The sequence below is a fragment of the Oreochromis niloticus genome, linkage group LG3 (genome assembly GCF_001858045.2).
Source record: "Oreochromis niloticus isolate F11D_XX linkage group LG3, O_niloticus_UMD_NMBU, whole genome shotgun sequence".
In the NCBI taxonomy this organism is placed as follows: domain Eukaryota; kingdom Metazoa; phylum Chordata; class Actinopteri; order Cichliformes; family Cichlidae; genus Oreochromis; species Oreochromis niloticus.
The window spans coordinates 46970392-46983693 of NC_031967.2; the positions used below are offsets into that span (position 1 = coordinate 46970392).

General features: G+C 43.1%; 1 protein-coding gene across 1 annotated transcript; it reads left to right on the top strand.

Moving 5' to 3' along the window:
- The first annotated feature begins 9330 nt into the window (after positions 1 to 9330).
- Positions 9331 to 12420, top strand: LOC112845727 (uncharacterized). Its single transcript, XM_025905105.1, has 3 exons — positions 9331 to 9745; positions 10111 to 11852; positions 11937 to 12420. The coding sequence occupies exons 1-2, from the start codon at positions 9331 to 9333 to the stop codon at positions 11034 to 11036; spliced, it is 1341 nt and encodes a 446-aa protein (XP_025760890.1). The 3' UTR covers positions 11037 to 11852; positions 11937 to 12420.
- Positions 12421 to 13302: the final 882 nt, after the last annotated feature.

The window sequence follows — 13302 nt, forward strand, 5'->3', positions numbered from 1 at the left end:
TCAATGAATGAAATCAATGCCCTCTGTGGATTTCCTGTAGCTCACCAGCTCCCCTCTTCAACACACTGGCTTTATGGGCAAAATTTCCACATCTTCTAAGGATGTTCAATCTATTGTGTCACTCTCTTGAATTTTTGGGATATTGAAATGCAAGAGCAAACTCTTCTACATTTTTATCTACAGCCTCCAGGTGTCGTGCAATTTTTGATGTAGGTTGGTGTCTAAACAAACAGTAGTTTCTCTTATCATACACACGGTGACTTCCAAACTTTGAAGGGGGTAACAATTTGGTTAATTCTGAAATCTGTTCAATTCTGCTTCTCTTTGGTGTACTTTTAGTATTCTGAGATCCTCTTCTTAGGAGTTATGGCACCAATTTAAAATTTCTGAAGAATTATCTAGTTTTTGTGGAGATAAATCAGGGTATCACAGAGAAGGCAGAGGCTTCTGTGCAGTTGGATAAAGAGGTCCATCTTCATCTAGCTGACAGGAACTTTCTTCAGAGTCTGGAACATAATCAGCATCACTACAGTCTGGGTTATCGGATTCATCGAAAGACGTTTCTGCATATGTTGAGACCTTGGTTAAAAAAAAATAACATCTCTTTAAGATTTAAGGCATAACTGAAGTATTTGGGTTGTGAGAGATTAAAAGTTAAAGCCATTTAAAGATAAATAAAACATGTATATTACACATTTTCTACCTATGACCTCTTTTTTTCAGTATTCAACAAAGCAATTCTCAGATGCTGTTTGAAGTGATGATGTGGCAATTATATGAGGAACTGCAGCCTTAAAGGATGGACAAAAAATAAAAACTCTAAGTGTCTAAAAACACCATATTATTATAATGTATTTTTGATATGTATGAAACCAAATAAGGAAATATTAAACTGCAAAAGTAATACTCGTTACAGCATAGAATTCAAATCGGGAATCACTGGTTTGAGGATATACATTTGAAAAAAAAAATGTAATTTAGAAAATTAGCTTATGTAGGGCATTTTGTAAGAGGGGCTTGAAAATGAACATTAAAACTAACCTAAACTGCACAGCGATGCACTTGTTTAAATTCAAAGACTTGTTATCAATAGTTCGGCTACCTGCTGCACATCTTCCAGTGTTTCCCTGGTCCACATCTCCAAGGAGAAATTATCTGATAAGCATAGCGGCAATGAAGGTTAAGAAGTGCAATACATAGTAGACAAATATTCAACAATAAATAAACCATCTTTGTCAGTGCCATTACATCTTAAATTATACAGTACTTGTGACATTGATCAAACATTATCTGAATTTCCTTTTCTAAGCTGCAAATTGTAAGTGTATCTGAATGTCATGTTGAAAATTCATGTCAGGGGTATTTTCTGGCTGGGGTTTTAGTTGTGAGCAAGAGTGATAAATGGGATGCTAGTTTTCAGAAGAAAAAATGAAACCAGCAGGAACTTTAAATCTTAATCCTCCTCACACAGTGCATGGACAGGGGGTTGCATATCCAGTACACTTAACATACAAAATTTTATCATCTATCAAATAAATTTGGGTACAAGACTTTGTATGTGTGACCTCTGGGTTATGTCTTCTCAGGCCTTTAAATGAACGAATGGGGTCGGGAAAGGTGACATCAGTGTTAGCTAACTATACTCCCGGGTCTCTTTACTGATAAAGAAGTCTCACATACACGAAAGTTTAACCCAGGGGTGGGCAACTCCAGGCCTCAGGGGCCGGTGTCCTGCAGGTTTTAGATCTCACCCTGGGTCAGCACACCTGAATCAAATGATTAGTTCATTACCAGGTCTCTGGAGAACTTCATGAGATGTTATGAGGTAATTAAGCTATTTAAATCAGCTGTCTTGGATCAAGGACACATCTAAAACCTGCAGGACACCGGCCCTTGAGCCCTGCAGTTGCCCACACCTGGTTTAACCCAACATAAGGATGGGAGAAATAACCCACGGGAAATAATGTTTAACCAAAAATAACTGGGTCAACTTGTGTTACCTTTACAGCTAGCAACATGACTTTTTTTGTTCATGACATTTACACATTCCTTATCTCTACGGGAATCGTCTATTACTCTGAGGATTACCCAGAATTCCTTGCCCTTTGTGGTTATTGCAGGGTGACATTTACAACAGTAGGTGGTGCCAATGTCCCATTTAGCGGAATTTAACTTGAACCTTATTTAACTATGTTGTTACGGCCCTGGACCGGTTGTGTATTTTTGTTGTGCTGTGTCTTTACGACTCTACAGGTCCTTCCTGGTTGGGGAGCTGGCGGCGGCTGATTGGTCCCCTCATCAGGTGGCTGTTTCTAAAAGATCCCTGCCCAGCAGATGTCAGCGGCAGCAACTGACAGCAGCAACAGAAGACCCCCTGAGCTTTGTACATAGTGTGTAGATACATTTTCACTTTTAAATAGTACATTGTGAATAGAAAATGAAACAGAAGGGGTGAGCTGCCTTATTATTTTCGTGTACTGTTTTCTCCTCTTTATTTCAGTTAAGGAGTTAGATGTAGCATCTGTCTTTTGTTTGGTTTTTGTAAAACATAGGGTTTTAGATGGCACCTCCTCTCCTGACTTAGCTTGTTTTGTTTGTTATTTTGGCCTTTGTTCATTCCAGAGCTTAGTTTTCATTATAGACATTAAACCACCTTTCACTTAAGAAACTGGTTTTTCTGTGTATGGTTTTGGGGACCAGGGCAGGGTCCCTTCTTTTTTTAACCCTTATGCTACCTTCCTCTACCCCTTGACTGCAGTGTTGCCAACTTAGCGACTTTGTCCCCCTAGCGAATTTTTTCTAAAAAAAGTCGCTAAAAAGAGACGTGAAAGCGCGTATCGCTTTTACTCTGATCAAGCAGCGGGTGCTGTTACACAGTCAGTTCTTCTTTTACTCTTTTACTCTTATGCTGGTTTGTGGATTACAAGGTTTAAAACTACTTATAAACACACACACACAAAGTAACTCCACCAGAGTGCCTATTTCGGGTCACTTTCGCCGGTCCAAGCCCGGGTAAAGGAGCAGGGTTGGAATTGTGACTTTAAAAAAAACAATAATTGCTAAAAGAAATTTAATTTGTAGTTCTAAATAAACTCTAAATGCATTTAGGACGTTTTTTACTCACTTTATGTCTCTTCCACGATGTTATTTCTCTCTCCAACAACATAGGTTACAATTATATTAGCATGACCAATTATGCAAATTAGGTGATGATGTCATTTAGCGACTTCTAGCGACTTTTAGGACGACCAATAGCGATTTTCCTTACTGAGGAGTTGGCAACACTGCTTGACTGTGGTGTAACATATGTTACATATGCACTGACTAAATACCCAAGTACATTACTCGCAAGAGCATCCAGTTTTGTTAGTTCCTGTGCCAGCTTTGCACATTTCATTAAACTCATGGTGTAATGTTTTTCCTCAGCATTTCGCTCATCCCCTGTCTTTCTGTGACTTTTCAGGGATTTCACATGATGTTGCCGCAGCTTGGGTATTCGTGACTAGGTATACAAACTAAATAAGCAAACATTAGTTGTACCACACATAATTAGCACCAGCTCATATGTTAATTACTTTTGTAGAAACTATTCAAACTTTGAAGCTAAACTTGCATAACAGATTTCATTTAATCATTACTACACCTGACTCACAAATTTTGGGTAAAACACACTGCTTTAACCTAAATATGGGCCGATCAAAACACCCTTTACCTCAGGGCACTAATAAGTACAGTGTTAAAGATCTATGAGTAATAAAACATTCTGCCTTTTTTTACAAATACTGAATGAAAAGGCACAGGCTGAAGCATTGTTTACATTTATGTCTGGCCTATATTTTTATCACTAAAGATACCCTACCTTCCACCTAGAGAAAATTAAGATTAACAAACAAAACCGCAACAATACTCTCACATGTGACCCTCACATGTGGTCCCATTTCACTGCAGGGCAACTTGCATGTGACAAATAAAGACTTGACTTGACTTCTTGACGAAAACAAATTTGTAAAGCATTCTTTTGAAGACCAAAAATTAATTTCACATTTTGATGCACACATCAACATCATTCACAGTTCAACCCCCAAATCAGAAATACATATTTGTTTAGTCTCTTTCTTTGTTCTTTTTTTATAATAAAATTACAAAAATCATATTAAAAAAACTACTTTTTAAATCCAGTCTCAAGTGGCCAACCCAAGAAATTTTAGAATTTATTGTTTAGCTTCTGAGAGGTCTGGAAAATGCTTTTGCCATGATGTAATCTGTAATTTCCACAAAGTATGCTGATCAGTGTAATTTTCAATGATTGAACTGTAGTAGAGACGAGCAAACATATTGGTACATCTGAGAAGAGAGAACTTTTGTTATGAAAATGATTTTAATCTTTTACACATGATTGCATTTGAGCTTATTAAAGAGCTGTGGCTCCTGGTCAAGTGAGGGTCAGAAACTCTTGGCGGGCGTTATGATCTGCCAATACACGGTGAGGAGGACAGGAGCTCTGAAAGGAATTGCAACACACCTGCTTACATGACATACGCCTGGAGTGATTTTTATCTTTTATTACTTGTATCCTTTAGAGCTCAGATTTAAGGTTTATCATTTATCACTTATATTCTTTTAAGTAAGTTTAAGTTTTATTTAGGTTCATTTTAAGTGTTTCCTTCATAGTTTGAGTAGAATCATTTGAGTGTGACAGTTAGCCTAGAAGTCACACATAGTTCAGCTGTGGATGAGCGCAGGCCTTATGTCTGGGTATGACAGAGGTGTGAGGTGAAGCTGGGGTGCAGACCAGGTCATGACACATACTTAGCATATACTGCAGACACACATACACACCATAACAGATCTATTTTGGTAGGGCAGAAGTGGAGATGTATTTTTGCTGCAATTGTAGAATTGTGCCGAAGTACTTAGAGGAAGTGCAACTGATGTCGAGATAAGAGACGTAATATTCTTTAAACTATGCTAAAGTTCACGGAACATCTTGTGGTTTAAGTGATGTAAGCTGTACTTTGTCTATTTTTGCAAAAGAGGGGGGCTTTGTTATTGTACCCATATAAAACCTTTGTTTAATCATCGTGGGTTCAGTTCGATTGCTGACTTTGCCCAGCTTCGGACTCCACGCGTGTAATCAATAAATCTTTGCTTTGACCACATCTTCCGGACCAGAGTTGTTATTTGCTTGTGAGCCCTCCGTACTCCTTTTCTCCAACTTTTGAACCCCAACATTTGGGGGCTCGTTCCGGTGGTTGGAGAAAGGCCAAGACCAGGGAGGCGCTGGACAGGGTCCGAGGTGGTCAGGCGGACAGACGGAAATCAGTGGTGGAAGTGAGGGGACATTCGCCGGCGAATTAAAAAAAAGGTAAGACACTACCTGTTGAAGTGAATTTCCAAAAAGTGTCAGATTGAACACGACAAAATTAGAAAGTCTACTCACTGAAAGTTACTGATGAATGTCTGTTTTGATTTAATTCTGATTGTAATCTCATGAGCATAGTGGCTGAAATAAGGATAATGAAAACTAATAAAGTACAGTACTGAGAGAATTTTAGTGTGGTAGGGAATTTGATTATTGTGTGGGGTGAAGCCCCGTTGGTCATTTGATCTACGTGTGATGGTCAGTTCGTGGGTTCAAGTCCCTTATGTCCACAACGGGAGATCTGCCTCAATCTTAATCCTGCTTCGGATGTAGATTGTTGTTTTAAATTATTATAAATTTTTCTAGAACGACAGCGGCGTCTGTTAAGAAGCGCATTTTCTCGGAGGTAACGCTCCCTCCTGGATAAAGACGTTTATCCTTGACCTACCCGGAAGAGTAGGGATAGTACGGCACGACGAGCCGGGGAAAACTGGGGAATTTCCAAAATTGCTAGGAGTTAGAGTCTCCTATTTTTGCGCTTATTTGGCTACCTGTAAATTAAGTTAGGATTAGATATTTGGACAGGCCAGTTAGAGTCTGGTCTGGTGAATTGACTGCAAAAAACCTGAGGTTTGCCCGTTCGAGTCGGTTATGGTAAATTTATCGAAATTGGTAGGCGCTAAGAGGCCTAAAAAATCTGTGCAGTTGTAAAAATAAGGACGTCTCTGTAAGATAATAATATAATGGTAAGAAATCCTCGGCTGAAGGGAGTCTCTGTATCAGCCTGCTGACTTCTATTTTTAGATGGTGTGTGTCTATGTAAATGAGGAGCAGTGACGCTCATAGTGACTATCGCTTTCGGTTTCGAGTGGATTGAATGTGTAACTATTGTTTGAAAAATTTGTTAAAATGTCTGTAACTAAGAGGTTGGTTTTGTATATTACGAGAGGATAAATAGAGTTGAAGTAATTGTGGTGAATGTGTGATCAGTGACCGAGCTTAAGGGTCACCGTTTAAGTGTGTGAGTGCGTGATGAGTTTGACTGAGGGAGAGAATGCTGCAGCTCTGTGAGTTATTTTCAGATAACCTGTGTCTATGTAAATGAAACGGCTGCTAACGTGAGTGCACGAAGGAGTTTGAACAGTTGTTTAATAAAGAACGTGGCTGCGAAATCCCTAGAGTTTTGGGGAGTTTATAGAAATTGTTATGTATTGCTGAATGCGTGTATTTAAAATGCTGGTTTTGTTTATTACCATTTTGTGAGTAAAGTCTTAATTTTTGACATGAGTGTATGACTGTTTTGCTGAGTTGTGAGATAGAATATATCAACTGTGATTTGATTTTTCTTAAGATAAAAAGGATGTTTGTTTCTGGATCTTGTCAGATTGAATATTCACGTACGGGGAGTGTTATTCATATGAGATGCATTTGTTGGGCTGAAACGCCGCAGAACCATTATGGTTTTACCGTGTCCGCAGATATAAGACGGTCAGAATTAGAGTTATTTAACTTTCTGTTTCGTAGTTTCCTGATATTCCGGTGTTTGGAAAAATACATTGAGACACACGAAAGAGACCCAGGTGAAGCTGCCACTGCGTTTTTATCGTTCTGCCAACAGGCCTTTAGTCCCTTTGACATAGAGTACCACTGGACCGGGTAACGGACGGTGAAAGTACGAACATATGCAAATGAGTTGGCCGCTGTGAAACCCACAAGGATCTCTGTTTTGGTTTAAAGTGTTTTTGAGGTCATAAGCATGATTTATACATATTGTTAACTGACTGTAAATATTACGTTGCTTTGTTTGGTATGGGGATATACATGGGGCTTTGTTTCATTGCTGCAATGATGTTATTGATGAGCTGGGTTCGGAGTATTGTTCTTGTGATGCAAAGCTGGATGTTTTGAAGTTAAAGCTGTTTTAATTTAGGCAATACATAACGGGTGATATTGACGCTTGAGTTTTCTTGTGTTTTTACCTGAGGCTTAAATAAACCAATAAGTACCTCTGAGAAACCCGTTCAAATTTTACTGTGCATAATAACACATGGTGCATTTAAGTATAACTCACTGCGGCCTATGTTGGGGTGATAGGACTGAGTATAAAAAGTGATGACCTTTTGAGATTAAATTGTGAAGATAAGATAAAGTACACAAAGTTTAATCGGATGATTTGAGTTTGTTAAGCACATGGCCATATAATAATGTTGGGCTGTAGCATGCTGACATATCAGTAGAGAACTGTTAAAGACGAATGAGCTGTCTTGACCCAGAGAAAATGGAGTGGTCGTCCTGTAAGGATTGAATGATACTCCGGCTCGGTGGTCAAGTTCAGACATAAGCCTTAAGCAATCATGAGCCACTAATAAGCGTGACAGATTAATAGATATAAAATTACAGGATTGAGTGTTAAAGAAAAAATCACAGTGAAATGAGCACGCAATAAAGTGGACTTATTAGGAGTAGAAGAGTTATACAATAGAGGGGAGTTGGTGTTAATTTACCAGTAAAAGCAAAAACAAAAAATAACATAAAATAAAAACGGGTTGGTTGGTTGAAATAATAGGGTTAAAATTGAAGAGTGTTAATCTGAACTTGAGGTTTACATAGGGAACAACCAGCTGGAAAATAACCGAAAATGCTGTTGGAGGCGTTCTGTAAAGTGGATATTTCACTCGTGGAAGGGGTGTTTGAAATTAACTGTGTTTGCCATGGAGAAACGGAGAATGCCCCGTATGAAGTGTCCATATCCGCAACAGTTGAGTTAGATGATTTGGATGAGTATGTAAATAAATGTTTGCTATTGTTTACGGGATTAATGGAATTGGCGGACAATGAAAATAACCCGGGGTGGGTGCCATCTAACGCGGCGGAGTTTCTTGTCTCCCTGGTGGAAGCGGCAGAGACGGGTGCCGAGTTTGACATGCTTGGATGAGGGCGTGTAAAGGTGGAACCCGGGTCAGAACAAATGAAGTGTGTTGTGATAAACGGGTGGTCAAGTCACGGATGGCTTATGATAAGTTGGGTTAAACTCTGTGTGTCACCAAGCAGGAGAAGACGAGGAAGCGGCCGTCAGAGCGGTGAGACGGGTTGTGGAAACCGAAAGTGAAGTACAACAGAGTAACTGAGGAGGAGGAGCTAGAAAACGTCACAGGAGGAGGTAAGTGAGTGTGTGGCAGAATGGGTGACAGGGCGACCTCTGGTGAAATAAAAGGGTATAAGCCCTTGAAGGCTCAGCTTGAACAGCTGAAGAAAGCTGTTCGACTGGCTAATGCTGGAACATTAAAAGCGGCTGAAAAAGAATGTCAGGTTATGGAGCTTGAGGTAAGTAAGCTCATCACATCTCAACAAAAGAAATTGAGTGATGAAATAGCTCTGAGTTTGGTGTTTCAAGCTGAAGGGAAAAGATGTGAAGAACAACTGAAGCAACTGGAAGAGGAGTCTGTGGGTCATTCAGTGAATAGAAAGACCAAGGCAGAAATGAAGGACCTCAGAGAAGTGCATGACAAGTGCTCTAAGTGGTTGTTTTTGTGGAATGCCGCAAAATCTTGGATGAAGGAGGATGACACGGCCAGAGCAGGGGATATGGTGACTATAATGGCCTCAGTAAAACAACTGAAAGAGGAAAATAAGAAGTTGGAGGAGCAAATGAGGAACTTGACCACCAAAACAGAGGAAACTGCTAGACCCTCAACACCCAAAATATACCCATGGGCTAATTTAATGCCAAGTGCCCCACCCCCACCCTATGTCATGCCGGTGATGACTTTGGATGGAGGACAGGTGCGCGGGCCTGAAGGACAAACAGGAACAGTCCTGGGAGGAGTGGTGAATGTTGAATACACTGGTGGACACATAAGGAGACAAGAGGAAGAAGTAAGAGCAGGGGGCGTCAGCCCTGTAGTGAAGGTGGGAGACTGGAGGCCTCAGCTGCAGATGAAGGCCCAACCTCGCCACAAAGGGGGATCATGAGTGATAAGCTGATGCCGTCCGAGGAACACCTGGTGGATCAGCTAAGACAGGACAGACAGGAAGAGGGGATGCACACCCGAGAGGAGGGGCGGCCCACGATGGAGCTGGGAGCCCTGCCCAAGCACAAGGGATCGCCAGGTCAGCAGAAGGAAGGACAGGCCCAGATGAGGAGATCGGGTGGAGCAGAAAAAACGCCCGATCGGGAACACTGGGAAGGAGAAGTGCATGGTCTTATGTATGAGGAGCCTGAGGCCCTGCTGAAGGTGTTCAGCACATTGGAAGTGATGAAGCGGGCAATACTTAAGGGGAGGCCAAAGGATAAAATAGAGGACGAGGTTTCCTGGAGTGATGAAGAGGAGGATGGCGATGAAGAGGAAGTGGCCGAAGAGGGAGAAGTTGAGTCAGACCCAGGTCCAAGCATAAGGCTGAGAAACCGCGAAGTAAAATAGGATGAAGGCGGAAAACAGAAGCAGGCCACTCCAGGTCGGAGAAGATCAATGTTTGGGCCATCAAAGGGAAAGACACAGGTGAAGAAAAATAGAAGAGTAATTTTTGATAGAGGAGTACAGGAGGGACAACTGAATATGCCTCTGATGTCTGGTCCATGTGGTGAACCAGTGTATAGAGCATATAAAATCAGAGATTTGGAAGCATTGGTTAAACAACTTCCGCCCATTACAGAAGGAGGGGCTAGTTGGCTGAGGAAACTGACCACACTGACCGAAGCAGAAGAGCTTGCTCTCGGTCTGGACGCTGCCTTTTGGGGGGGGGATTAGCTGATGTAGAGGGGCTAGCTTGCACCACTACGTATGCTAATGACCTCCCTCTTGCCGAGGTCCAAAGTGCCCTGTTTGATGCTGTTCGTGAAAAGTATCCAACACGCAACACCGGCACGATTCCTAAGATAAGTTGGGACCCTAAAGACACACCAGGGGAGTTCTTAGCTAAAGCTAAAGAGCAGTGGTTGATGGAGACAGGCATTCATCCAGGTAAGGAGGGCGAAAGTCGGGCGTGGTTCCGTTCCGCCGTTCTAGCAGGACTGCCAAAACAGGTCACAGCAGACTTAGAGAAGAATCCAGACTTTGCAGTAGCAGACTCTGTGCAGTGGGAGAGGCATGTGGTGCATCGCCTCCAGCAGGAACAGGATTCGGTGAATAAACAAAAGAAAGAGCTCGAGGAAGCCCAGGCTCTGCTTGTCAAGTTGCAGTTGGGGGAGGCTCGCGACAAACTTAACAATAAGAAAAAGGAGCTGAAAGAACCAAGCAAAACGGTAATGGTGGCAAGGCCCGGGGCTGATCCGGTGCCTGACTGGCCGGATTTGGATCCGAATCTCTATCCTGATGACCGCTGGCCCGCCAATGCACCAGGGCAACGTAGACCCGCTGGGAATTGGGGGACCGGTGGTTCGCAAAGGGGGCGTGGTGGATCCGGCAGGAGTGGACTGAGAGCTCGGAATTCGGGGTTTCCACGTAACAACGACGGATGGAATTGCTGTTTTACCTGTGGAGCAGAAGGACACTGGTCTCGAAACTGTCCGGTGGTGCATAATAACTACGTGAGGCGAGGCTATCAACCCCAGGCACGCGGAAACATCAGAGGAGGAGCTGCGTACAGGGGGGCGCACCAAGCTCCGAATCCCAGTGCAGCGCCTGTCGCCCAGTATCCAGTCGCTGACTGGGGCTGGGACGGGGAGCAATACTGACGCCGCCCGGAGAGACCGAACAGTGTGGGTGCGGCAGAACCCATGCTGTCGATGACCGTGGAAGGTACAGAACTACCCTTCCTGGTGGACACTGGAGCAACTTATTCTACATTGAGAGACACACCCGACTGTGCAACGCTTTCAAATAGCACAGTCAGTGTGGTGGGTTTCTCCGGGATTCCGATGACTCTGCCACTGACTGATCCAGCTTTGACGCAGCTGGGAAAACAGACTTTGAAACACCAATATGTGGTGTCACCACAGGTGCCTGTAAATCTCATGGGCAGGGATCTGCTTGTGAAACTGGGAGCAACTATTATGTGTTCGGCAGACGGCCTGACGGTCTCTCTGCCAGGAGGAAAAGAATTCCCGTGCCTGGGATCGCCTTCAAAGACTCAATATCTGGTCAGAGACTCTGAGCAGTCCACAGCAGAAATATACTGGGGACGGCTGGTGGAGGAAGGCATTCTGAGAACATACCAGCAATGGAGACCCTGGATAATGAGCTTGGCCGTCTACTCTGAGCCTAGAGATCCTTACCACGTCACCCTTTTTTATGATAAGGAAGAAGACGACACCTATAGGGAACAATTGAGAGTGATCTAGAGGGAGAAACTTGGAATGTAAAAACACACAATATTTACATTGGACCAGAAGGTGTCGCCGCGGCTGTCAAATTAACGGATGAACAATTGCCCTGGTACAATGTGGGAGAGGATTCAGCCCCTCACATTACTTTGGCGGTCCATGTTGGTCATGAGGCAAGAGAACTAGGGCCAATGGTCAAGCGGGCACTGGACAACTCTTGGTGGCAAGGTACGCAAATTCCAAATGTTTGGTATGCTCCTAAATGTAAAATCTATCGTATACTTTGTTGGTCTAACGATGCTGTGATTTTAGAACACAAAGAAATTTCCAGAACACATGGCAGAGAGAAAACAGATCATCCAGAGGCGGTGGCTGAACTCCCCAAACTGCCTGACACGTTGTGGTCCAGAGGGCCAACTGATGTGGGTTTAGCTTCCTGTTCACCTGTTCTTTTCGAGCTGAAGTCGGATGCACCCATCAATAAACCACAGTACAGGCACAAACCAGAGGCTGACGCAGGTATTGCAGAAACCATTGAAGGCCTGTTGCAGGTACGGGTGTTAGAACCATCACACTCATACTGGAACACGCCTATTTTACCAGTTGAAAAACAGGGCACGGGGAAATACAGGATGGCACATGATTTGAGAGCTATTAATGCAATACTACGCACTGAAACTGTTCCTGTGCCTAACCCATACACAGCTCTCACTGCAATTACATGGGACCAGAAATGGTTCACTTGTATTGATTTGGCTAATGCCTTCTTTTGTCTTCCACTGCACGAGTCACTCAGAGACATTTTTCATTTACATACAGAGGCAGACAGTTCAGATATACACAGTTGCCACAGGGCTTTGCACTGTCCCCAGGCATTTTCAATCAGGTGCTGAAAGAAGCCCTGTCACCATGTCAATTGCCTGAGGGCTGCACATTAATCCAGTATGTTGATGACCTCCTAATTGCAGCTCCTTCCGTGGCGGCGTGTACGGCAGCCTCGCTCGCAGTGTTGAATCGACTGGCAGAATGCGGCTTCAAGGTCAGTAAAGAAAAACTGCAGCTGGTCCGACCGGAGGTAACTTTTCTGGGCCGGGTGATTGCACACAAATCTGTGGGGTTAATGAGCACACACAGAGACCAAATTCTCACACATCCCAAACCACGAACGGTGAAAGAATTGCTTTCTTTTCTAGGTTTGACAGGTTACAGCAGACAGTTCATTCCGAACTACGCAGGTAAAACCGCCCCTTTAAGGGACCTGATTAAGAAAGTAGGCGCTCGAAATCTGAGGGCTGAGTTGTCTTGGACACCGGCCACAGAGTCCGCGTTCATTTCACTGAAGCAGGATTTGTCGAGGGCCACTGACTTGGCCACGCCAAATTACGATGAACCATTCTACCTGGATGTTTCTGAAACAAATGACATTGTAAATGGTGTATTGTTTCAGAAAAAAGGGGGAGTAGAGATGTGCTCATGTATGTTAGCATAAACTGGGCCCATTAGAAGCAGACACCCAACATGCACACGACACGCAGCAGGGGTCGCAAAAATCATCCAGAAAACAGCACACATAGTAAGGGAACACCCACTGAAAGTGCTCACCACACACAGTGTAGTGGCTTATGTGAACTCACAGGCGTTCACAATGACCCCACTGAAACAACAGAGGTTGAGCAAA

What these genes read in the sequence shown, in the direction of transcription:
- LOC112845727 (XM_025905105.1), top strand. Translation starts at nt 9,331, where the DNA reads ATGAGTGATAAGCTGATGCCGTCCGAGGAACACCTGGTGGATCAGCTA. An exon ending in AGAAGTTGAGTCAGACCCAG is followed by an intron (nt 9,746 to 10,110) that starts GTCCAAGCATAA and finishes GGGGGGGATTAG; the next exon opens with CTGATGTAGAGGGGCTAGCT.